Source organism: Populus euphratica, unplaced genomic scaffold (assembly GCF_000495115.2).
Source record: "Populus euphratica unplaced genomic scaffold, PopEup_1.0 scaffold280.1, whole genome shotgun sequence".
NCBI lineage: Eukaryota > Viridiplantae > Streptophyta > Magnoliopsida > Malpighiales > Salicaceae > Populus > Populus euphratica.
Window position 1 is genome coordinate 514,185 of NW_011499979.1, and position 24,000 is coordinate 538,184.

At 30.4% G+C, this 24,000-nt stretch overlaps 2 protein-coding genes and 2 non-coding genes across 4 annotated transcripts; 1 reads left to right on the forward strand and 3 right to left on the reverse strand.

Annotated features, from left to right (window-relative positions):
* Positions 1 to 600: 600 nt before the first annotated feature.
* Positions 601 to 672, reverse strand: TRNASTOP-UUA (transfer RNA ochre suppressor(anticodon UUA)). The gene has a single exon. It is a non-coding gene; the product is annotated as a tRNA-Tyr (tRNA).
* Positions 673 to 1,467: 795 nt separating this feature from the next.
* On the reverse strand, positions 1,468 to 1,539 carry TRNAQ-UUG (transfer RNA glutamine (anticodon UUG)). Its single transcript has one exon. It is a non-coding gene; the product is annotated as a tRNA-Gln (tRNA).
* Positions 1,540 to 5,517: 3,978 nt separating this feature from the next.
* CCDA (cytochrome c biogenesis protein family) lies at positions 5,518 to 9,286 on the forward strand. The gene is made up of 12 exons (XM_011046242.1): positions 5,518 to 5,686; positions 5,759 to 5,884; positions 6,141 to 6,196; positions 6,434 to 6,564; positions 6,668 to 6,753; positions 6,881 to 6,912; positions 7,272 to 7,433; positions 7,558 to 7,630; positions 7,743 to 7,843; positions 8,375 to 8,467; positions 8,720 to 8,766; positions 9,021 to 9,286. Exons 1-12 carry the CDS (start codon positions 5,626 to 5,628, stop codon positions 9,091 to 9,093), a joined length of 1,041 nt encoding a protein of 346 aa, XP_011044544.1. The 5' UTR covers positions 5,518 to 5,625; the 3' UTR covers positions 9,094 to 9,286.
* Positions 9,287 to 10,864: 1,578 nt separating this feature from the next.
* Positions 10,865 to 12,815, reverse strand: LOC105139695 (cotton fiber-like protein (DUF761)). Its single transcript, XM_011046243.1, has 2 exons — positions 12,050 to 12,815; positions 10,865 to 11,509 (listed from the first exon to the last, which is right to left on the reverse strand). Exons 1-2 carry the CDS (start codon positions 12,630 to 12,632, stop codon positions 11,100 to 11,102), a joined length of 993 nt encoding a protein of 330 aa, XP_011044545.1. The 5' UTR covers positions 12,633 to 12,815; the 3' UTR covers positions 10,865 to 11,099.
* Positions 12,816 to 24,000: the final 11,185 nt, after the last annotated feature.

Here is a 24,000-nt window from a genome sequence, read left to right on the forward strand (position 1 = left end):
CTGAGATTAAATGAAGAGACCTTGCCACGAAACTCGGAAGATCAAATTTAGGGCTAATAGCGCCCTGATGATGTAGTGAATTAGCTGAGATCCCGAGACAAGACTTCGATTTTGTTTTAAGCTACAACCAGCCTAGAATGGAAAGGGACTGAGATGCTCAATATTTAAGATATCTTCTCTTTTTGTTCAATGACAAGTAACTGGGGCTCACAGTGAAGAAGATTCTTGCTCGCTTGTGGGACTATCTAATGAGCCATCTTCATGTTGAACTTCATGCTGTCTGGCTGTGGAATCTGCTTTTCGAAACATTTTTGAATGTCTGCTTGTCTTTCAGGAGGAAGCCTCGGAGAGATGTCTGATGAAACCGAGATTAATTATTATTTCAGTCTGAGTGCTAGATCAATATCTGAGTGGGGTAAAATAATCATTCCTATACGGTGGTCCGAATTGGTCTACCCGTCGAATCGATTGAAACAGGCAAAATACTTTCCAAAAGAGGGAAACCAATGTTCGTGAAATATATTGCTGCATTGCATTTTTATACTCGTTTCAAGGATAGAAAAAATAAGCCTTTTATCCTATAATAAGGAAATGTCTGTAAGGTGCTACTGGGAGTCGAACCCAGGTCGCTGGATTTAAAGTCCAGAGTGCTAACCACTACACCATAGAACCAGGATGCCATGGGGGCTGAATTAATTAAATATATAGATGGCTGGTGCCATGATCAAATTGTCAGAAGATGGAAAGAGAAAGGCATCTGTAAAAAGCAAGAAGACAGCAGCTATGAAGATTAATGCAACACATAATTACACTAGTGGGCTCCCTTCGGCACCAATGCTTCATCCTGCCTCCAATCCAACTACCACCCATGGAAAAAATGCAAGAGAACGAAAGTGCAGAAAAGATATCAGGATTTATATTTGTGCGATGGAGAAGCAAAACCTGATTGTCTGAGTGCTACCGCTATCGGACATGTCATGGAACCTGGCACAGAGCTCTTTCTATTTGATTTTGGCTTGAAGCGGCATTTACACTGCCATTTCCAACGGAGAGGTGGATTTGGAAGTGGCTGTAACGGGAATTTCCAGCACAGGTGAGATAAATCGTTTCATAATGATATAATCATACATGCATGAAAATTTACTTAATTGAGTTTTCTTATCCAGTGATTAATAAGACTCTTGACGCAAAGCGGCATTCAAGCATTTTTGTAATTTACTTTATGCATATATGATTATATCATCTGTGGGTTTTTATCTTTATATTTTGTTAACATGCTTTAAAGTAATTTTAGGCTTTTAGTAGTAAAAAATAAGGCACCAAATAGGACATCTATTCTTTTGTCTTTTTAGGATTTTATGTGACCTAAAAATAGGAATTTTCGACGTTAAAACAAAATTTAAAGCATTCTTTTTTATCAATGAAGCCCTTTTATCTTATAATAAGAAAATGTTAAACAGGTCCATAAGGTCCTACCGGGAGTCGAACCCAGGTCGCTGGATTCAAAGTCCAGAGTGCTAACCACTACACCATAGAACCAGGATGCTGAGAGGGCTGAATTAATGAGATATATAGATGGAAGATGCCATCAGCAAATCCCTCCGTTGGTTGTTAAGAAAAAGGCATCTGTAAAAAGCAAGAAGACAGCAGCTATGAAGATTAATGCAACACATAATTACACTAGTGGGCTCCCTTCGGCACCAATGCTTCATCCTGCCTCCAATCCAACCACCACCTATGGAAAAAATGCAAGAGAAGGAAAGCGCAGAAAAGATATCTGGATTTATGTGTGCGCGATGGAGAAGCAAAACCCGAGTGTCTGAGTGCTACCGCTATCGGACATATCATGGAACCTGGGACAGAGCTCTTTCTATTTGATTTTGGCCTGAAGTGGCATTTACACTGCCATTTCCAACGGAGAGGTGGATTTGGAAGTGGCTGTAACGGGAATTTCCAGCACAGGTGAGATAAATCGTTTCATAATGATATAATGATATGTGCATAAAAATTTACTTAATTGAGTTTTCTTATCCAGTGATTAATAAGACTCTTGACGCAAAGCGGCATTCAAGCATTTTTGTAATTTACTTTATGCATATATGATTATATCATCTGTGGGTTTTTATCTTTATATTTTGTTAACATGCTTTAAAGTAATTTTAGGCTTTTAGTAGTAAAAAATAAGGTACCAAATAGGACATCTATTCTTTTGTCTTTTTAGGATTTTATGTGACCTAAAAATAGGAATTTTCGACGTTAAAACAAAATTTAAAGCATTCTTTTTTATCAATCAATCACATACACTGGTTTAGTTATAATAACAATAATCCTTATAAAAATAGGATAATAAATATAATAAAAATAGATTATGATTATTAATGTAAAGGTTAACGCAACATTTATTGAGAAAAAAAATCAAATATTGATGCAATTAAGTTTTTGAAACTTTTAAAAGATTTCAAAAAATTATTATGAGTTGGATACATAACTCATATAAACTTATCGATCATTGCAGGAGTCTTTGTTACTATATCAAATTATAAATTAAGTAAAATTGATTATAATAATATCATAAATAAACTAAAAACATATTACTTGGAGGGAATAATATCATTAAGAAATAATGCATTGTGAAAAGGACTTTTGAATCCATGTATATAAAGTATGATGTTTTTTTTTAATTACTATTTATTGTATGTGGAATATGTTGGTTTTTACATTTTTAGTTATGAGTTCATTACATTGAAATTAAGAATTAACTTGTGTTATATTTTGAAGATGCCGAGAAAAATCTCAAAGACATGTAAAAGTGTTACTGCTAATACTACTTTAGACAATAATAGTATTAGTTATGTTGGTGATTGTGCTATTAATTTAGATGTCGATTATGAAGAGACATCTAATACATACAATATTGATTAATCTTGTTCACTTTGCGTTACGGAAGTGTAACCTTTTCTATAAGAGAATCATTTGATGGTAAAATTATCACATAAAATAAGACTAACCACTCCATGTAAATTATGTATTGAAATTATTTATTTTAGTTAGGTTATTTTAAGATTTACATTAAATAAAAATGATTGATTGGTGCAAATTTATTTTTAGATTTGCAAATATTAAAGTTGATCATTTTATCATGAGTATGAAGAAATCATTCGAGAAACTACTGTTTCAATGGAGTCAGCTCCAAGATCATCATGAATTGATGAATATAATAGATGTTTAGTGGAGAAAGTATAAGGTAAGATAAAATATTTTTTTTTGAGTTAGTATATAGTTTTTTTTTTTATTTTCAAAAAACTAATTAATATATAAATTGACAATGCAGGAAGATTTTGGTGGGAAAGAAAAAATGAGAGGCTGGTAAGGCAAGTGTGGGAAAACCATAATGGAATCAGGTAAGCATCAAATAATTAACAAATTTTATATTTAAAATTGTAATCTTAAATTTCCTAATCTTATATATATTTAATAAATTCTTTATATTAGGTTATGTGATTTGTGGTATAACACTTGCAAATATGTAAAAGACAGAGTCGACTATAATAATACGGTGATACGAAAAACATATAGACCAAGTCATGTCTTAGAGGATAATTAAATGAAGTCTCAAGAATATGTGACATCATAACACCTTAAAAGGTATGATCTAAGTCATATATCCAAACAAAAAGAAAAAAAATATAGTTTAATGAGCAAGCACAATAATAGAATATTTTTATTTGTCAACCATACAAAGTGTTTGGTAAAAGTTTTTTTTCCTTAAATTTTTTATTTATTGTTTATCTACTAGATGAAGTTATACGAGGAAAATCATATAAGAAATGGGAAAGGAGTTAAAAACTTTATAGATAGCAAAGTGGAAGTTCCACTCTTCTTTATAAGTTTCTTTTTAATTCTTGTAAGTTTTATAATTATAATTGATTTGTTTTTTAGGAAATACATAACACTATAATGGTTGAAAACTTTTGAGAAGATACTTCCACAAATCCTCCTTATAATTCTCAGTTGTGGTTGGAAGCTGAAGCAATTAATGGACTCGATAGGAATAGGGATTATAGAATGCCTATAACATCAACTTAAGAAATGAGTTCAGGCCATATTGCTTCGACTCTAGGCATATAAAAACCCAATTCAAGCCAATCAAAGCTAACATTTAAAGTAAAGGTCCGAGAACAGGTCGAAGATTGAGTGACCAGATTAGAAGAAGAAAATAGAAAGAATTGAGAGATAATGATGGAACATATGACTTTACATTATCTTGCTATTCATTTTAAATCAGGACTTTTCCTCTCTACCTCTATATTTATCTACGTAGCAATGTATTTATTGTTGTATAATTATTTTTTAGTGAAAATTGAAATTAATAACATTTTGATATTCAATAAAATTGATAGTGTTTGTTTTTTTAATTAACAACTATATATATATATATATATAAATTATTGAGCTTCCGACAAAATCACTTACAGAAGAAAATTTTCATTGGTGATTTTATTGACAATATAGATGCAATTTCATCAGAAAGTTATAGAATGGTATAGAAGTTTTAGAACTTTCCAATAAAATTACCTATGAAAATTATGGTGATAATTATTTTCTAAAATATTTTTTACTGAACTTTCCAATGAAATTACCTATGAAAATTATGATGATAATTATTTTCTAAAATATTTTTTACTTGAAAATATATTAATTTTTTTTAATTTATCTTTTACATTAGCATATCAAAACATTTCAAAAACATAAAAAATAATTTGAAGCAAATAAAAAATTTAATTTTTTCTAAAAGGATTGTTTTTGCTTTCAAATTTCAAATTTGATTTTTTTTTGTTTTATTTTTTATGAATTTAACTTGTTTTAAAATAATAATGTTAAATTTTTTTTTTAAAAAATATTATTTTAATAAATTTTTAAATAAAAAATACTTTAAAAAACAGCCATTATTACTATTCATTTCAGTATTTCCCCAGTCTATTTGACCTCTAGAAACAATTGGTAAATAAAATGGATGAAAAGAGGAGACTAAGCAGTTGAATGCAAATTCTGGTCCCAGGAGGAAGAAGAAAATGCAAAAGTGGTGCATCTGTTGGGCTTAAAAACAGAGGAAAATGAGCTACGATGGGCTAGTTTCCAAATTTAAACACCGCGACAGCTTCCTTAATGGCAAATTAATAATTTTCATTTACAAGGGCTATTTAGATATACAAAAAATTATAATGGTAAACCTATGATATTTTAAAAATTTTCAATGTCAATGATGCGATATATAATATGAAATTAATTTTACAAATAATAATATATAAAACATAATTTGTAAAAAAATGATGGATAGAGTATTTCCATGTTTAAAAGACAAGAAGGGTGTAGTAATTCGCTTTTAAAAAATGCTTAATCAATGATCAAGGCACTTTATTGGTTTGATAATGTTTTCATCAAAACGCAGCCGTATGATAAAAGCCGTAAAATTAAAACGTCATTAACTTAGCCGCCACAAATTCATCCAAGGGACCGGAAATATCTCCCGCTCCCCAAAATTTTGCTTTCATTTTCTCTCACACTTTCTCGGCAACCAAACATCATTGAAGAGCTTCAATACTCCCCTTTCTCACCTTCACAGTAATGAGCTTGCTTATAAACCACTGTGCTACTTACTGTTGTGTCAACCAGGGACGCAATAATGGTGAGTTCAAATTAGGTCATTTTATTATCTGCTGGCTTTACAAAATATTTTATTTATTTGTGTAATTATCAGGGAAACATAGGGCGCCAATCAGAATGATTAGCAAATCCTCCAAAACGGAAGAAGATTTTGTTTCTTTATCGAAGAAGGATAGGAATTGCAGCCTTGGAATTAACACTTTTATTAGTTCCATAGCAGGTAAGTAATTATGATTTTTTTTCCTTTCTTAAATCCTCAACCTGATTTAATTACTGAGTAAGAGTTTTTTTTCCAACTTAATTGTGTATGTAGAGCATGTGGATTTAATCGAATCTCTTAATATTGAGACTTTTGAAGAATTTAGTTTGTCAAATGCTCATTTTTTTGTCTTGTGTTAATTGATCTAGAGGTTCACAATTGTTTGTATGCTTGTATTCGCGATGATAATTTTTTTTTCTTATTTGTGCTTTCTCAGTCTCAAATTTGGTTGCGATAGACATGGCAAAGGCTGTAACTCTGGATAAAGTACTGGTAAGAATATCTTTTGATTCATATTTTGTTCAAACCATTAGTTCCTTGCTCCCTTGAATTCTTCACTTCTCTCAATAAGCATACCTATACTTACATTTTTTTTTACCTATTTCTATCTTGAAGTTTTCATATTCGGTGTCCTTGTATCGCATTTGGTTGTGTTATTTTTGGAGTATTTTACAGATTATATCGCTTGTGTAAGCTAAAGGGTTCAATTTTCTTTTCCTTTTGAGTTAGGAGGAGACTGTTTCTGTTTATACTTTGGCTGATGGAAGCATTGGGGACTGGTTTGGAGGTTTCTTATATTCATCTGGGCAACAAGCTAATGAAGCTGTTCAAGGCCAGTTATCAGCACTCAGTTTTACAAGGTTTGTCTCAACACTATTACCTTCAATTTGCTATCATATTTCTGAAAATTTATTACTGCTTTTTTCTCATGCACTATGTTTCACTGCTTATTCTGCTTTACAGTTTGGCAGTGATTTTTGGAGCAGGGCTTGTAACCAGCCTTTCTCCTTGTACATTAAGTGTTTTACCGTTGACCCTTGGTTACATTGGTAAGTATTTGTTAGATGTAGATTTGGCAGCGAATGGATTTATACTACTATTTTGTAATATCCCTTCACTCTTTTGCATCTCTTATGAGCTCTGATACTTGATTTCGGCCTTGTTTGGATCATGCAGGAGCATTTGGCTCTGGAAAGAGCAGGGCAGAGGTTATGACTCGTTAAACGGCTTATCTGCATTTTATGTTTCCCTTACTTTCTTATTTCACACATTGAGCTCAAATTGCAAATCTTGAAATTAGTTCAGAATGAAATGGAAAGATTTTAGAATATTTCGAGTAGAAAAGGAAGTCAAAGATGTTGTTGGCATTTTTTACCACCAAGACTATACAAATCATGTTGTGGCGGGATATGGTCCTTCTCTCAGAACACTGAAAATTTGCAGTGCAAATATCCCTTTCTCTGTCTCACTTTCTTGCACACACCAGACACACACAGACGGTCAAATATGCACTCGCACATATTTCGTGCTCAAAGCCTCAAACATGTTTGATTGTGTTTCTGGTTAGATTGTTGGGGATTCTATTGCATTTGCTTTGGGATTGGCAACTACACTAGCTCTTCTCGGCATAGCAGCCTCGTTTGCTGGAAAGACATATGGGCAGATAGGACAAGGATTGCCCTTGGCTGCTTCTGGTCTGGCTGTTATCATGGGTCTAAATCTTCTTGAGGTGATGATATATTTTGATTGATGTATGATTTATGTGCATCACAATTTTTAGGGTTTTTACATGATGATGGATTTCAATGTCATGCCTCCTATTTATGGGGCTCATTTTGTGGGTCATTGTGCAGATTATTGAATTACAACTACCTTCCTTTTTCAACAACTTTGATCCCCGTGCTGCTGCTGCTAATTTTCCATCAAGTAATTGGCCTTCTCAACTCTAAGCAATTTGTCAACTATTCATTATCAAGGTGACCTGTGTTCTCTGCATGTTCTTGAATGTTTTGAATAAGATGGAAGTATGACATTCTAGGTGTGCAAGCATATTTAGCTGGGCTTACTTTTGCACTAGCAGCCTCGCCTTGCAGTACACCTGTGCTGGCCACTTTGCTGGGATATGTGGCTGCATCTAAGGTATTCTAAAACTACCAGAGTTCTTTGAGTCCTAGTGAGCTTAAGTTCTTTTAAGATTGCAGATCAGACACATATGCATAAACGTACTACTTTGAACTTGCCGGTCATAAAACACAAATTTTTTCCTTTTTGTTGGAAGAACTAATCATTTGCTATTGGGATTAGTTACTGCAGTTATTTTGTTTCATGTAAACATATTATCTGAAACTCGTAAAAGATCAGTCACATGGGGAGAGCTTTTTTTTTTCTCCCGAAATATTTTAATTACTGGTACACCTAGAGGAAAGAAAGAGTTATATGCTCAGTGCAAATTCTATTTGAAGGTTTGGAAAGTTGAAGGGCTTGTAGTGATGACTTTTTGAGTGGATGTTCACACTGAAATGCTACATGGAAAGGTAAAGAAAATGAAAGGAAGGGAAAGCATCAGTGGAGTAATGGATTAGTTATATTCAGAGTAATGTTTGGTGCATTGTATCCCGAATTCATTTTTGAAGGCTCATTTTGTTTGCTTTGCATATTTGTCAATAACAGGATCCAGTCGTAGGAGGCAGCTTACTCTTAACATACACAACTGGCTATGTTGCTCCTCTACTCCTCGCAGCTTCTTTTGCTGGAGCATTGCAGGTACTTGATTTTCTACTGCTGGGGATACAGCCATTATTTCAGTTAAATCAACTTTATGTGCAGCTATGTTTCTAGTGCCTGGAATTAGGCCTGGGCCTAATGCATAATTATTGTAACTCCTGTAACTAGCGGTGCTAGTAGTAGCTTAGCACAGGTATAAATTGGTTATTGGAGTGGGATTAATTTGTAGTCTTCCGTTCTGATTTTTCATTTTCATTTTTAGAAAACCTGACCTCTTAACTACATTTGCAGAGCTTGCTGTCATTCCGCAAGTTCTCAGCATGGATCAATCCAATGAGGTATTATTAGAGAATCTTTTATGCTATGAATTTTATGACAGGCAAACTACTGCTTCTGACTCCCGTAATCCATCAATTCATTAAACAATCTGACAGTATATATGGCCATGTTGATCGGTCTATTGTCATATGGAACTCGCACCATTGTGTGGCCATCTTATTGAACTGCATGCATGTCATAAGCTTGTATTTTCAGGTCGCAGGTTCCCTGGAGTCGCCGTTCTGATACATGTTTGAATTTGATTGGTTGGCAGTGGTGCACTTTTGTTAGGAGGGGGCGTGTACACTTTCTTGGATAGGCTCTTCCCACCCACAATGGCAATGTAGATTTACCATCCTCAGGCTCTGTATAGACTTACTATACATTTGGAAACTTGCATACAGCAGGATTGACCTCACTCATGTTGCTGGTCAGTACTTGTTACTTAAATACACGTTGACGTTGTAATATAATATCATTTCTCCACCAAGATCGTTACTAGTGTTGTTATTTAATAAAATTATTATTATTATTTTGTCATGGCTTGTGTGTGTGTATTATTTTCTTATCCACATTGGCCAAATTGTCTTAATGGAGCCTTGGAAATCAACTTCACATCTCATCAAAGTAAACCGATTATCAAAATATTTCAATCAAACATTTACAGAAATCGTGAACATTTATATGCTGTGTTTTATAAGGCATGCAAGGAATTTGTATTCAATTATTCTTAAAAAAAATGCATATTTGCCACTATAGACCAGGTTTACACAGTGATGAACATTATCTCAACTCAAAAATGGATTATAGTTTCATTTTATATACAAATGCTTTAGTTTTCTCAACCCACACTAGTATAGAATATTTTACTATCCATGCGTGTATCTAATAAATGCCCAAATGACATTTGATAAAAATTTTGAATTTTTTATTTTTTGTGTTAGATTGTTTTGATATTGACATTAAAAATAAATTTTAAAAAATAAAAAATATTTTTAAAAAAATTATTACTGTAATGCTAAAAATCACATTAACAAGATAAAAAAGAATAGATAAAAAAGATGAGAAAAGGCACTATTTAAAAAGTATATGTGTTACTTAACTTTCCTCTCCACAACATTAAAACACAGTTTGTAACTGTTTGATAATATTCATAGTTTAATGTGATTTTTACGTTTGAAACGAGGGTATTCTTACTTTTCATATACTATGCATACTAATTGTATTATTCACTGAATATTGTAATTAACATAAACACTGTATGAGTGTATATTGATACACTGTTGATGTGAACAGTTGCGTTGTTTATTTAAAAATAATAAACAATATAATTCACTTGCATTGTTTACATGATTTTTTTCAGCGTGTTAATTTTATTAATAATTTTAAAAAAAAAATTAATTTAGAGTGAATTAAATTTACTCGCACTGTAATATTAATTTTATACCTAATAATATTTTATTTAATTTTATTACATGCTCAAAAATTTTTAAAAACTGTAGTTCTTATCGGATGAATTTTGTAAGTAATGGAATTATAAATAGTTTAATGGAATAATAAAAAATATTTTATATAAAGAATTATTTATTTCATGATGTAATAGGAGTAATTAATTCTATAATATTTAAATTTTAAACCATCAATATTAATATATATTTTTTAAAATTATTTTATAACCTCAATTTCAAAAACATTCTTAACCAAATATAATAAATTATTTTTTTTTCAACTTTAATTTCAACCATAATTTTAACTAAACACCTATTTTTTCAAACCAATCTCAACTAAAAATACTTTTTATAAAATAACTTTTTTCAAAATACAACCACAACAGCTACCACAATATCAAATAAGAGCATAACTAATACCAAAATTAACAATAAAAACATGGAAATTCAAATTTCTAATTTCTATTACCATCCACAAATAAAATTGAGCATATACACTAATATTTGAACGTTTGATGTAATGTTCATCATCTAATTTCCTCATATTTACACCTTTAAAAAAAAAAATACAATCAGGTTTCTACACATTTATTTTTCCAATTTGATTAAAACAAACAAGTATATAATTCATGAAGATTTTACTTATTATAGTAAGAAGTAATTCCAAATCCAACATAAAAACTGGGACAGTACCATTTTATTTTATTTATTTTAAAAAGAGAGGAAATTAATACATGGGGTTTAAATTAAAATCAATTATAATACATTGTTATTTTGTATCTGCAAGGTACGTCTAATCCGTGATCAGTTCCTTTACCAACACTGGACGGGTCCTAAAATCACCTCCTTTCTTCACTTAATTCTTACCCCTTTCATTCAACAGAAGATGGTGAGACAAACAAGGTCTAATATGCTCCACGACCAATCATCTCTTGATACTGGTTCAAAGACTCCTGCCTTTGCAACCTCATTTCCTCGTTAAACTTCTTTATAAACGCCTCAACTCGCTTGTTCAACTCGTCCTGACCCAGTGAAGGTTCTCTACCGAGTTTCCCTGACCCTTGCGGACTCCGAGCAAGCTTCTCTGGCTTGGTGCTGCTGCTCCTATCGTTGAAAGTCTCAGATTTCTTCGTCCGTTTTGGTGGGCGGGTGCTGTCTCGGCGCACGTGTGTTTCCCACGTGTCGGACTTCTTGAGGTGTCTGGTTAGTGGCATCGGACGGCCATCCGTTATCGTCTTCCACGTGCTCTCCAGCGTGTCGTACCGTTTTGGTTTTGCCACTCCCAACGCTGCTGGTGCTGCTGCCTTCCCATTACCTAAAACAAGAATTTACCCAACAATGTTTCATTAAGATTATCATAATCATCTGCAATTTCGATTCATGTTTCTCCATGATTATAAGACTCGGCGCGGAATGACGAATCACCAAGTTAACTTGGAGGATCTTATAACGAGGTTTCTATGGATTTATTGGATAATCATGATCTCGATTACAAGAGGAATTATCCTGTAACATAATCACATGGGTTTAATCCTCCTTTACTCGTAACTTAAATAATTGAGAGATAATAAAAAGAATTATTAAGAGGGTCAGGAGGAAAAATAATTTCTTTTTTTGTTTTGTTTGTAATAGCTGATGAGAGAAGTGCTTATTTCAAAGCAGCTTTGTCGTTGTAAAAATAAAAATCGATCCCATGACAGATACTGGCCCCAAACATTCAGAAATGCATACTGGGAATCTAGTAAACAAATTGTAATAGTAATTGGTGCAACTCTGCATAGTATTTGCTAATTCATAAGCAAGTAGTAGCTAAAATCTCGGTTTTTGTGTGTAAGAATTAAAAGAGAGAATTTACCTTCAGGAGTTGCTTTCAAAGATTTCCTGCGACCCAATCTTGCAGAAACCAATGGTTTCTCTTTCTCAAACAAGAACTCCATAGATGGGGCTGTCTTACCACCCTCTTCACTCTCATATACCCCAATAGTCTTCACCGTACAATCCTCCACGGCCGCAGCCTTCCAGTCCACATCCGAATGTTGATAATTACTACCATATTGATCACTTGAAACAATAGCATCATTATTATTATAATCACTTCTTGCACGAACAGAAATATTTTCCACCTGCACCGGAGGGGCAACAATATCCGCTGATGATGGCAAGGGTACTTGTTGCTCTTGGCTTGTCTTTTGAAGTTGAAGCTTGGAAGAGGCGACAATAGAAATGATTATGCAGTTGACGACCAAGTAAAGATAAGGTGGCTGAAGCCAAGAAAGAACGGAGGAGTACATGATTGGTAGCTCAGAGACCGCAAAATCTGCTACTACTGAAAGGACCGATAGCTTTAGTATCAGCGCTAAAGATAACACCCCAGCTGATATCAAAGCCACTTTGAGAGAGAGCATTGGATTTCCGGAACTTGATGCAGGAAGCACCATTATTTTCTTCTTCACTCAAAATGGAGCTTCAAGAATCAAGATTGTTCAAGATCCTCGGGCTCTTAACAAGTGCAGATCGCAGAAAGAGAGAAGAAGGGAATGTGAGAAAATTGCGAGGTGAGAAAATGGAAGGTGGTATGTTATATGGAATGGAGTTGAAGAGAGTTTGTGGTGAAAAGGGGACCGAAAGATGAAAGGAGGACATGGCATTGGAAGAATTCAAGGGGCACTGGTGTGGGGCCTAGCGGTGTTTCCACGAACCGATGTTATTTGCCGTATAATAAGAGTTTATCCATTAGGGTTTTTCATGTATTTAATTTTGAGCTCATTTTCCCTATAAAAACAATCTTTTTCGTCCACCAGACAGGATGATCATGTTTTTCTACACTAGTTCTGATTATAATTAATTTGAAAGACTCATTAATCACACAACAATAAAGAGGGAATCTTTTTCGTCCACCAGACAGGCGATGAACATGTTTTTCTACCGAATATGCATGCCAGTTTCTCATACCAATCAAAGTGATATTTGTTGAAATTTTAATTTTTCTAATCTGGAGATTTATGTCCAAACCCTCTGAATGAGAAGGCCGGAAGTAATTGGATTAGAAAAATATAAGACTATTGTCCAAACCTTAATGACAGCGATCATACGGATCATATTAGCTGGCTTAATTTCCATTAGTGACAACTAACGAATTATGCCTCATGTAAGAATTAGAGGCGATGAGGGTTCAGACATTTTAATCGGATAACGTCGAGCATCAACATCCTGTTAGGCGATAATTATCAAATCCATGCTTGACGCCCCCTAAATCTGTTTGCCACTATCCGGCCGTTCCAACTAATTTTAGGTTCCCGACTTACAAAGAAAAGAAAAGGTATAGTTTGGATCCTGGATCAGTTACCATGTAGTTTTCCTCATTATGCCTTTGAATTCCTTTCCAAGGCAATATGGAGCTTTAACAAAAGATCAAATCAATCATGATCACCCTTATTTTCATCTCAAATAATTGATGGAAATTTTCTGTAATAAATAATGATAAAATACTTTCCATCAATAATTTTCTAGCAGTGGAATTATGATAGTAATTTGCAAGGAACTGCTATTTTATCAAAACATGGCGTGGGGATGAAAGGTAATTATATATTAAGACCAAGATATGATGAGGAGGCATAGGGGGGAGGACTGGACATGTGCATTGAGATGGTCAAATGTTTACAGACACTGTTGTGTTGAATAAAAGATTACAGGATTTTCAATGTGTGAACTCATAATATTTAAATTTAACCATTAAAACCAAGATCTACTAGCTACAAAACAAACGCATGCCATTGCTCTGCATAAAACATATAATTAAAAGGATTGGCGTCGATTCTTAATTTTTTTAATAAAACAATAATATTCTGGCTTCCTTGTGCATGCACTGCATGAAATATATTTCTAAAGGAACTAGTACTCATGGCTTCTCTAAGAGTCTAGACGCTTCATTAGGTAAACTATATGTAACTATGTTGTGATCCTTATTGTTTCATCAATGTTCCATTTCTACAATTACAGTCTATAATTTTCTAATTCTTTTAGTTTTTTATGAATGTAAAAGTTTCATTTTTCCCTTTACTGCTAAACAAATAAGGACAAACCTCTTTTCTTTTCATATTTTTTTATTTTTCTTATTTTCTCTAATTATTTCATCTTAAATTCCCACAAATATTACAATATCTCACAAGGAAAACCTGAAATCCTGAAAACAAATTCTCAAATACCAAATTCAAAAGGCAGATTATTTAATGATTAATTGGCGGTACAATTGAAACCATCTAAAACTAAAAGGGTAGCATTAAGAAGTTTTGAACTCCAGGGAAAAAGTTAAAGCGTAACCTAAATTTTTTATCCTTAATGCTACAGGTCAGCTAGAACATGTGATTTTTTATAATCATAATCTCACCATTAGAGTCGGAGGGATCCTGAATCTCCGGTGATGTTCGAGAGGTAATTAGTCTTATGGGTCTCCCATGTGCCGAGCAGCCTAATGGGTGCCGACCATGAGTTTGTTCCTCGGAAAGAAAACTGTAACAAATGGAATATGAAGACACGGCAGTGGTGGTACTGCTCAGTCCAAAATGATAAGTCCACGGATACCCGACGACTAATGAAGACATGTGAAATGCTCACATGCTTTGTTATTTTGCCTGTAACAACACATTTATTTTAATGTTATGTTTGGATCAGAGAGAGGGAGTTTGTGTTTTTTTTTTTAAAAAAGTAAAAAACATGTTTTTTTAATTTTTAAAAATGTAATTTATATTTGAAAGATATTATATTTTTTTAAAAAAACTACCCCACTTCCAAGCCAAACACACCCTTAATTTTGTTGCTTTTCTCTACTTTATTTTAACAAATGACTAAGATTTGCGGATGCAATTTTTTTTTTTTTTTGGACTGTGTTATTGTAGGTTTTGATCATTTGCTATATATAGCTGGTAGCAGCAAGAAAATTTAAATATTTCTATAAATACTTAGACGAGCTAAAATCACTACAAGATTTATTATTATTCACACTACATACCTTTTGTTTTCATTCCAACGATGGGGAAATATATTTGACAAGAAAATATTATCACTAACAATTTATTATTATTAAATTAATACTTCTTCAATGCATTTTATTTTATAATTTTAACATGTTTATATATCAAAAAAATTATAAAATTTTTTTAAATTTATTTTCAACTGAAAAAACATCTTTAAAAAGCGATTACCGATTACATTAGGTAGACCTTCTGCGCTAGTCCACTCAATCGATGCCTAATTTTGGGTGGAAATTAAATGGAGTAACAACGTGCAAGCCGATAATTGGCAACAAATTCTAACAAGCAAGAGAGCTCGGGTGATTGGTGAAGGTCTCAAAATCTTGGACTTTCAGTAAGACAGAAAAGAAAACACCAACCTTCCAATCAATAATTGTCCGATCTTGACATGTTTCAGAATCCTTCTCAATTTTGTTCACATTTCTTGCAAGTAAGTACGTCACGAAACCACAATTCAACGATCCAAGATTTTTTTTCTTTTTTTTTTCTTTTTTTTTTTCTGGAAAAAAATCACACGAATACGTACACATGCATTCCAGTGTGATCTCCTTATTATTTTAGACGAGAAGATGTTTTTACAAATTTTAATAACCTGAAGCAACATGGTTTAATAACCTATAAATTAAATTAAAGCCAATTTAGAATTAAATTCAGCCCGTGCTTGAAATAAAAATAATTAATAAGAACAAGAGAGAATTGCTTGGTTCTATATATATATATATATATATACACTCCCTCAATGCCAAATTAAATTAAATGCCCTATACACTTTCACTTAGACAAAATCATTATTTTTTCCCCAAAATGCTGTGTTTTTTCATTTAGGGAATTTAGTGATTGATCAGGAAGTACTGAACATGGCGACATGAGGATCTCATTTATTTATTCCCCACCTTCAAATAAATGTCATTCATTTTTAATCAGACCTTGCATTCTTGCATGCTATAGAAGATATTTAAAAAGAACAATTTAAGATTTTCAAGAAGAATTTGCTGTCAATCTTGATCAATGGATTAATTCATGATTTTCATAACTACAAGGACTAACTTATAAGATTGTAAGAATACAGGGATTGAATTGTAATTTACTCTTTCTATGTTACTATCTATACTAATCTCTCGATATTTTTTGGAGGATCTTCTTAATATGTCAAAACAAAATAGTGGGAGATAAACGATTCCAAGCTTCCAACTAGCTTGCATTTAATCTTAATAATATAAAATGAAAATATTTACTTAACAATTTAGATCGATCATGTATAACTTGGAGGCTTATATGAAGAAGATAATAATTGTAGAGGTTAGTAGAATCACCTACACCAAATAATTTCGACAATATTGTCCTTATTCGTCCAATAAAATTACGTTTATCTCATTAGCAATCTCAAGTCTCGACCACTAGCTCTAAATCACCAACTAAACACTAATTTCTTTGCATTTCTTCCTTCCTTATGATACCTTTCCCTTAATTATTGTCAAGTCCCACTCACAGCACCAGATACCTGGGCTTGAAGCTTGAATTAATCCACGTCTTTCCCACCTTCACAACAATGCTGCTAGCACTAAGAATGTACTTTGAACTGATTGATTCCACGGAACAACACGTTCTGATGGTCATAGATAGATGATGATGTCAAATGATTAGCAAGAGCGGCACTTAATTATCATGCTGATAGATAAGTGGCTGAATTCCCATTTCGATTAGGACAGAGACTTGAAGATACGTAGGAAGGAGTGGGGAACAAAGGTAGGTTGCGTGAATGTTAAGTCTTCCCATAACGATTAGGACAGAGACTTGAAGACGCGTAGGAAGGAACGGGGAACAAAGGTAGGTTGCCTGAATGTTATGTCTTCCCATAACGAGTAGGACAGACTTGAAGATACGTAGGAAGGAGGGGGTAACAAAGGTAGGTTGCCTGAATGTAAAGTCTGAAATGATAAGTGTTATCACTACCAAGAAAATAAACACAATCGGCCCTCACAGAAAATGATTGGAAAAGGGAGCCAAGTAAATTGTAAAATTTCAGCTATCATCAACGTGCTAAACTGTCAATCATGGAGCTTCCTCGGAGAAAGTATGTTCCTTTTCCAGACTTCCAGTATCAGTGCAAGAATGCCCAGTGTGGCATGCATGAAAGAGCAAATAAAAGCCTCTTTTTGTAGAAACTAGTTTTCTGCACGTGATAAGATCATCTCCATGTCATTTTAAATACCCGTTATCTCGTTTATTGCCTTAACTTCTATTTCTTGATCAATCATTTGTTTCCTTGCACTATCATTACATTTCCTTCTTATGCTCATGATGAAGTGAATCTCTTTTTACCACCACATAACAAACTTTATGTAGAATTTGCATTTCTCTTGGTTTTTATCATATTAAAATGGGACGTTCCTTTTTTTGTTCTTCTGAAATTACAGTTTATATGCTGCATAAACTCAATTTTTAAATATAAACAAAAAGATTAAACTTCCTTGAATATAATATAAAAAAAAGGAAGTGAACAAATGACTAATCTCTCCACCTTTCTCTCATTTGTAACCCACCCTAAAATACCACCCATATTCATAACTAGAAAATTGGCTAATACAAACGTATACATTGATGGAATGTTTTTATTGATAAATTGTGGTGAGTTTTCTTGATTGTATATGCCCTCGTGGTATCCAACGGTAAACATTAATTAATGAAAATACTTTATTAATATATACTGAGATAATTACAGTAGAAAAGAAAAGAATGAAAAAAAAATCAAAAAGTATGATAATGTATTATTTTTACAGATAAAATTATAAATAGATTTAAATTCATCAATTAAATCTGTTAGCAATATTTAATTTATGACATGACAAGCGATCCTCCTCTCTCCCTCTCTTATTTATTTTTCTTTCTCTATTTTTCTCTACAACAAACAACACAACCCCTGCCTCTTTATTTTATCACAAATCAACCTTCCACTACAAATCCAACCATCACAACACTTAGTTCGTCAGCATTCCTATTCTGATTAAAATTTTATTGAAAATTCTCCACTTCAAGTAAGCAAAACTATCTATTTTTTATTTGAACTCAATTTTAAAATGTTAAATTTCATTGCATATTTTTGCATTATATATTTTTTTTTGAGTGTTTACTTATTTTATAGCTTTTTTCCATAGAAATTTGTTGTATGAATGTATGATTTATACATGTTAAGGTTTGTTTAAGATCTTGTAAAATTGTATTTATTTGTAAATTGATGAAATTTAATTTGAATTTATGACTTAGATGTTTTATGATGAAATAAATAATTGCTTATTTAATGGGCTTGTTTTATATTTTGTCAATTTTATTGTTAAGTTAATTTTTTTTATTATTATTATTTATAGTTGTTTTGCCATTGTAAAATTATCGGGTTGATTTATGATGGGTTACAAGTCACAAAGCACAAAGCCAATTTCATCTTAGATAAAAATGCACAATTACTTGTCTACCAATGACTTAAAAGTCTATATTTTTCTAATGCACATACTTCAAACATATCAAAGTTGGTAAATTTTAGAGGATTGCAATGTGTATGGAATAAAAAAACTATGACTACTACATGTTTATGCAAACACTCATTCCACTACCCTAATAAGATTTATTATCAAAGGGGATATGACATCAGTCACTTGTTTAGAGATATATGTTTTAACACTTTACAAACACAACACATGTAGATGATTGAAACAAATATCGTTCAGATAATCTACAAACTTGAGATGATATTTTCTTTATCGTTCTTTGACTTTATAGAGCATCTACTTATACATCTACTATTTTAGAAAAAATTTAGAGGCTCAATTTAATATAGATAGTTGTATCCATTCAAAAGTTTAGGGATTACACATGTATCATAATTAAAATTCTATCATCTTTTTAAAAAAAATTTAAAAAATTCATTTAATCTCATGCAGGTACTTATTTAACTTTAAAAATAAAAGTAAAAAACAATGCACATGTTGAGACTTCGATATGCGAGGCTTATATTATTGAAGAGATTTCAATATTTATCTTGTATTATTTCAAGTCTCACTTTAGAACAAGAATCAACAGCGTTTCAAGACATGACAACGGTGGGGAAGGGCCTTTGAATGAGAACTTATTAATATTTTCTCATCCTAGATGACCTGTGCCAAAAAATATTGTGAGAAAAATATATTTGATATAAATAGAATTCAAACAAGCACATAATTATATGTTATTTGCTGTGATGAACTAAAGTCTTTTATTCAATAAATAAAAAAATCATTGATGAAATGACATATAATTTTTCTATCAATGATATGTTATATCTATTGATGAAAATACCGATGAAATGAAGTAAAAAAAAAAATTTAGTATGTTTTGTTTGTCAATAAATCTATTAGTAAAATTATTATTAGCAGACTACAAATTATCGATGAAAATTTTTTTGATAGATTATTTCCATCTAAATTTTCATTTGAGTCTGTCAGTAAAATTCGTGTCAGTTGATTGTAAATATGAATATCAACAGAAAAGTTTATCAGTAAATCTAAAAATTATAGCAATGGTTGGGCTACTAGTTGAAGAAAAAATTTGATCTCCACCATTTTTGTAAAATAATTGGTCACCCCAAGTCAAATTCACTGTCTAAACTCAATTTAACATTTTAATTGAAAATCTAAAAATTTGTTAAATTATTGATACAGTTACTTTTTTCCAGTATTTCCGCACGCATGGTGAGTATTGTTTTTTTATAAATATTGATTTGATCTCAAAATGAAATTAAAATAATTAATATATATTAAAAAAAAACTAATATTGAAGATTTTCAAAAGATAATTTCAAGACGGCATAGAGCACTTTAAACCCAGATAAGAGGCCTTGTGGCCAGCTAAACAATCTTGTGAAAGAAAAGTAAACAACTGAACAGACCACATCGACAAATTCAAGCCCATAACAGGTTACAAGTCAATGGCCCACACTACCCAAATTCACGCTTGCCCATCTTGTACCTCGTCTTTGCATACAAGTTAATAGCCTATTTGTCCCCTGCGCTGTGCTTTAAAGCAAATTAAAAAATACTTGATAATTTTTTTAAAATCAACTGTTTAACTTTTAAAAAAGGAAAATAATTTTTATAAACACAGGTTTACAATTAAAATGTGAACATCAGTTGAGATGAAAGATTACTTATTTTATTTTAAAAACAAAAATAACATTAAAAAACATTAAATCACAAAAATTCTAATGTTGCATAGTTTACCTTAACGTATAGTTTTTATGCTAGTGCTTAGAATGATATTTTATGACATTTTGATTTTGATTTTTATCTTATATTGCTCATGACTTTTGATTGGATAGAGTGTTTTCATATTTTAAAGTAATTTATTTTAATATCTTTTGTAAAAACTTTGAAGTTATGTACGTAATTGATTACCAAACAGTTAGTGATTTTATTCACAACATGAAACAAAAAAAAAATTAATATAAAAATATTTAAATATTATTAATATTTTTTACAATAAAAAAAATTAAAATATTTAACAATTTTTTTAATGTCACCCAGTTAACTTGATAGTCTAAATATAACTTAGGTAACTAGTAAAATAATAATTTAAATTATAATAAATATTTAAGAAGATATTTTTATAAAAATTAAACTAGTAATATATTAAATCAATTCGAGTCAACCTAAGTTAACTTGTCAATTCGCATGTTGGATCATCATGATAATTTATAGAAAAAAATAAAATAAATTATAAAGTTTAGTTTTCAATAAACTCAATTTTGAAGTATGAGATTAAAAAAAATGATATTGGTCAACCCAGGTTAACTCTCAATATAAAACAAATTGAAATAAATTATAAATCTCAATTCAATGTTAAAAAAATAAAATTAAAAAATAATTATTTAAAAAAAAAGATTAAAAAAACTTAAGTAAATTCATGTTAATCCATCAAACTTGTAACCAAAGTCATGAGACTAGAATAACACCATAAAAATCAAACCAAAATAAATCACGAAACCTAATTTTCAATCAATTTAATATTAAATGATAAAATTAAAAAAAATTAAAAAAAAAATTAAGTCAACAAAGTTAACTCATCAAGCTCGTTATTCGGGTGATAAGATTGTGATAACATCATAAAAAATAAAATAAAATATAATGAAATTCATTCTTCCATCTACATAATATTGAAGGATAAACTTCAATTTAAAAAAAAAACTTATTTTCTTTTTTCATCTCATCACTCAATATTTAAAAAAAAAAAAGGTTTTATAGTTTTGTTTTTAATATATATAGATTTATTTTCATCTTCGTCACATGACTCATGGGTTTTGGTAAGCTCACATTTATTTTTGGTTTTTAATTAGTTTTTATGTGATTAATTTATTTTTATTTTATATTTTAACACTTGGTTTATTATAATATAAGTTGATTTTTTTTTACCATTTAATATTAAATTTTTTTAAAAATATACTGACTAAAAATAATTTTTTTAAAAAATTATTTTTATATTTGATCCATAATGAAGACCAAGGGTCAACACGACTTATTTTATTTCTTGTTAATTATTGTATGATCAGTAAAAGATTAATATATGACTTTAATAGTTTAATTTACAAATTCATGTTGTAGCTTAATGGTCAACACGCGTAGCTTATGAAGAGCTTAGAGTGGAAGGTGCGTGCCGGCTAAGGACAACAACAACTAACATGATGAATTTTTGTTTAAGATAAACTTTGGTTGTATTTTATATTAAAAAATAATATAAATTATATTTTAAAATTTTATTTAATAATTTAAATTTTTTATATAAAATTAGTTATTTAATATAATATTAGAATTTTAATAATTATAAACTTGAATTTTATCATTCTTATTTATATAATAAAATTCAAGCATAATATAATTCAGGTATGTTTAAGTTTTAAATTTAAAAGTTTTTTATTTAAAAAGATATGTTAAAAAATAATATTTTAAATTTTTATTTAATATTTTAAATTTTTAAATTAAATTGACTATTTGATATATTGATGTGATTAAGTGGAGGTTCGATTTCCCCCTTTACCTTTGACCAAATTTATTTTTTAATGATTTATTTAAATAAAAATACATTACATACAACTATTTATTTATTTATTTTAACATTGCATGAGGCTAATTATTTAGAAAAAAAAAAAAAACTACCCTACGCCCATTGTTCTTCTTCATGACCATGCACTAGTGCTTTTTTTTAATAAACAAATAATTTTTTTCATTGATTATTTAGTTTTTTTATGTTTTTTGTTTTTTATTTTTATTTTAATATTAAGTTTTTATTAAATTTTATCATTTAACATTTAATTTATTATAAATTTATTTGTAATTTCTTTCATATAATAAAATAAAAATATAATTTAATTTAGTAAACTCCATAACTCAGGTTACAAGTTTTATGGGTTGAATAAAATAAACCTAATATATTTTTTTTATCCATTCCATCAACAAAATTATATTGATATAATTTTTATATAATTTAATTTAAAACTCTAATTATATAAAAAGTTAATTTAAAATTTTTTAAATTTAAATCATTACACCAAATATAATGAAAGCACTATAAAATTTATGATGGTCTAGATATCACTACTTTACATTCCAAAAACTTTTTTATCCAAACCCTAATGAAATAGCTATAATAAACTAGTAGGTTACTAAGTCAATTGTTTTTTTTTTTAAATAGGCTTTCTTCTTAGTGATAATCTATTAAAAAAAAACACCTTGAAATTAAGAGAATATGGCAATGGGAAATTTTTAAAATCAAATATTTCAAACTTTATTCCCTTAATTTAACTTTAAGTGCACGGTCTTAAAATAAAATTAAAAAAATAAGGGAACCACGACTAAAGATAAGATAATTTGAGAGTGGTAATTATTATTTGTTTTTTAAAAAATAGGCTTACTATTATCAAGCTACTCAATATGATAGGTTTCTAACGTCGTCTAGGCAGCTTGCTCATTAATTAATATTTAAGTCTTTTTTTTAACGATATTAAGAAAATACCTTGCATATCAATGTGGTATATTCAGAAAAAAGTTAATAAATTCTGTGTCTGCTGGCCCTGAAATTCGAATTCGAGAATCAAGGAAGAGAATCAGCTTTGTTAGGTATCGGGCATCACTGAAATTTAAAAAAAAAACATTTACTTTGTAACATATAGTTACACTTATTTTTAAAAAAAAATTCATATCTAATATCTTGATGCATGTAGTATTTAGTAATATAATAATTATTATTTTTTAAAATATTTTTTACTTTCAAGTATATAAAAATATTTTTTAATTTTAAAAAAATTATTTTTAATATAAATACATCACATCAAAATAATCTTAAAAAATTAAAAATTAAAAGATTTGTTTTTATAAAACACTGCTTTTTTATACATGGATTAAGAGTGTGTTTGAAAATAAAATTGAAATCTTATTTTTTAAAAAAATTAATATTTATTTGTTTAAAATTAATTTTTTTATGTTACCCAATTGTTTTGATATACTAATATAAAAATAATTTTTAAAAATGATGTTAATATATTTTTTTAAAAAAATATTTAAATTATAATTAATATCACATTCTCGAAGTGGCTATCTTAATGGACGAAGTCAGAGAATTTCCAAATCAAAATATCCGGTGGTCAAGCCAAGGCATCATCACCCTGTGCACGGTCTAGAGTTGGAACAATATCCAAATGATGAAAGGGGCACTCAGAATTGACCAGTTCCATTAACTTCCTTTTTGAAATCCCATAG

What these genes read in the sequence shown, in the direction of transcription:
- CCDA (XM_011046242.1), top strand. Translation starts at nt 5,626, where the DNA reads ATGAGCTTGCTTATAAACCACTGTGCTACTTACTGTTGTGTCAACCAG. An exon ending in TGCTGCTAATTTTCCATCAA is followed by an intron (nt 7,631 to 7,742) that starts GTAATTGGCCTT and finishes ATGACATTCTAG; the next exon opens with GTGTGCAAGCATATTTAGCT. An exon ending in CTTTTGCTGGAGCATTGCAG is followed by an intron (nt 8,468 to 8,719) that starts GTACTTGATTTT and finishes CTACATTTGCAG; the next exon opens with AGCTTGCTGTCATTCCGCAA.
- LOC105139695 (XM_011046243.1), bottom strand. Translation starts at nt 12,632, where the DNA reads ATGGTGCTTCCTGCATCAAGTTCCGGAAATCCAATGCTCTCTCTCAAA. An exon ending in TTTGAAAGCAACTCCTGAAG is followed by an intron (nt 11,510 to 12,049) that starts GTAAATTCTCTC and finishes TTCTTGTTTTAG; the next exon opens with GTAATGGGAAGGCAGCAGCA.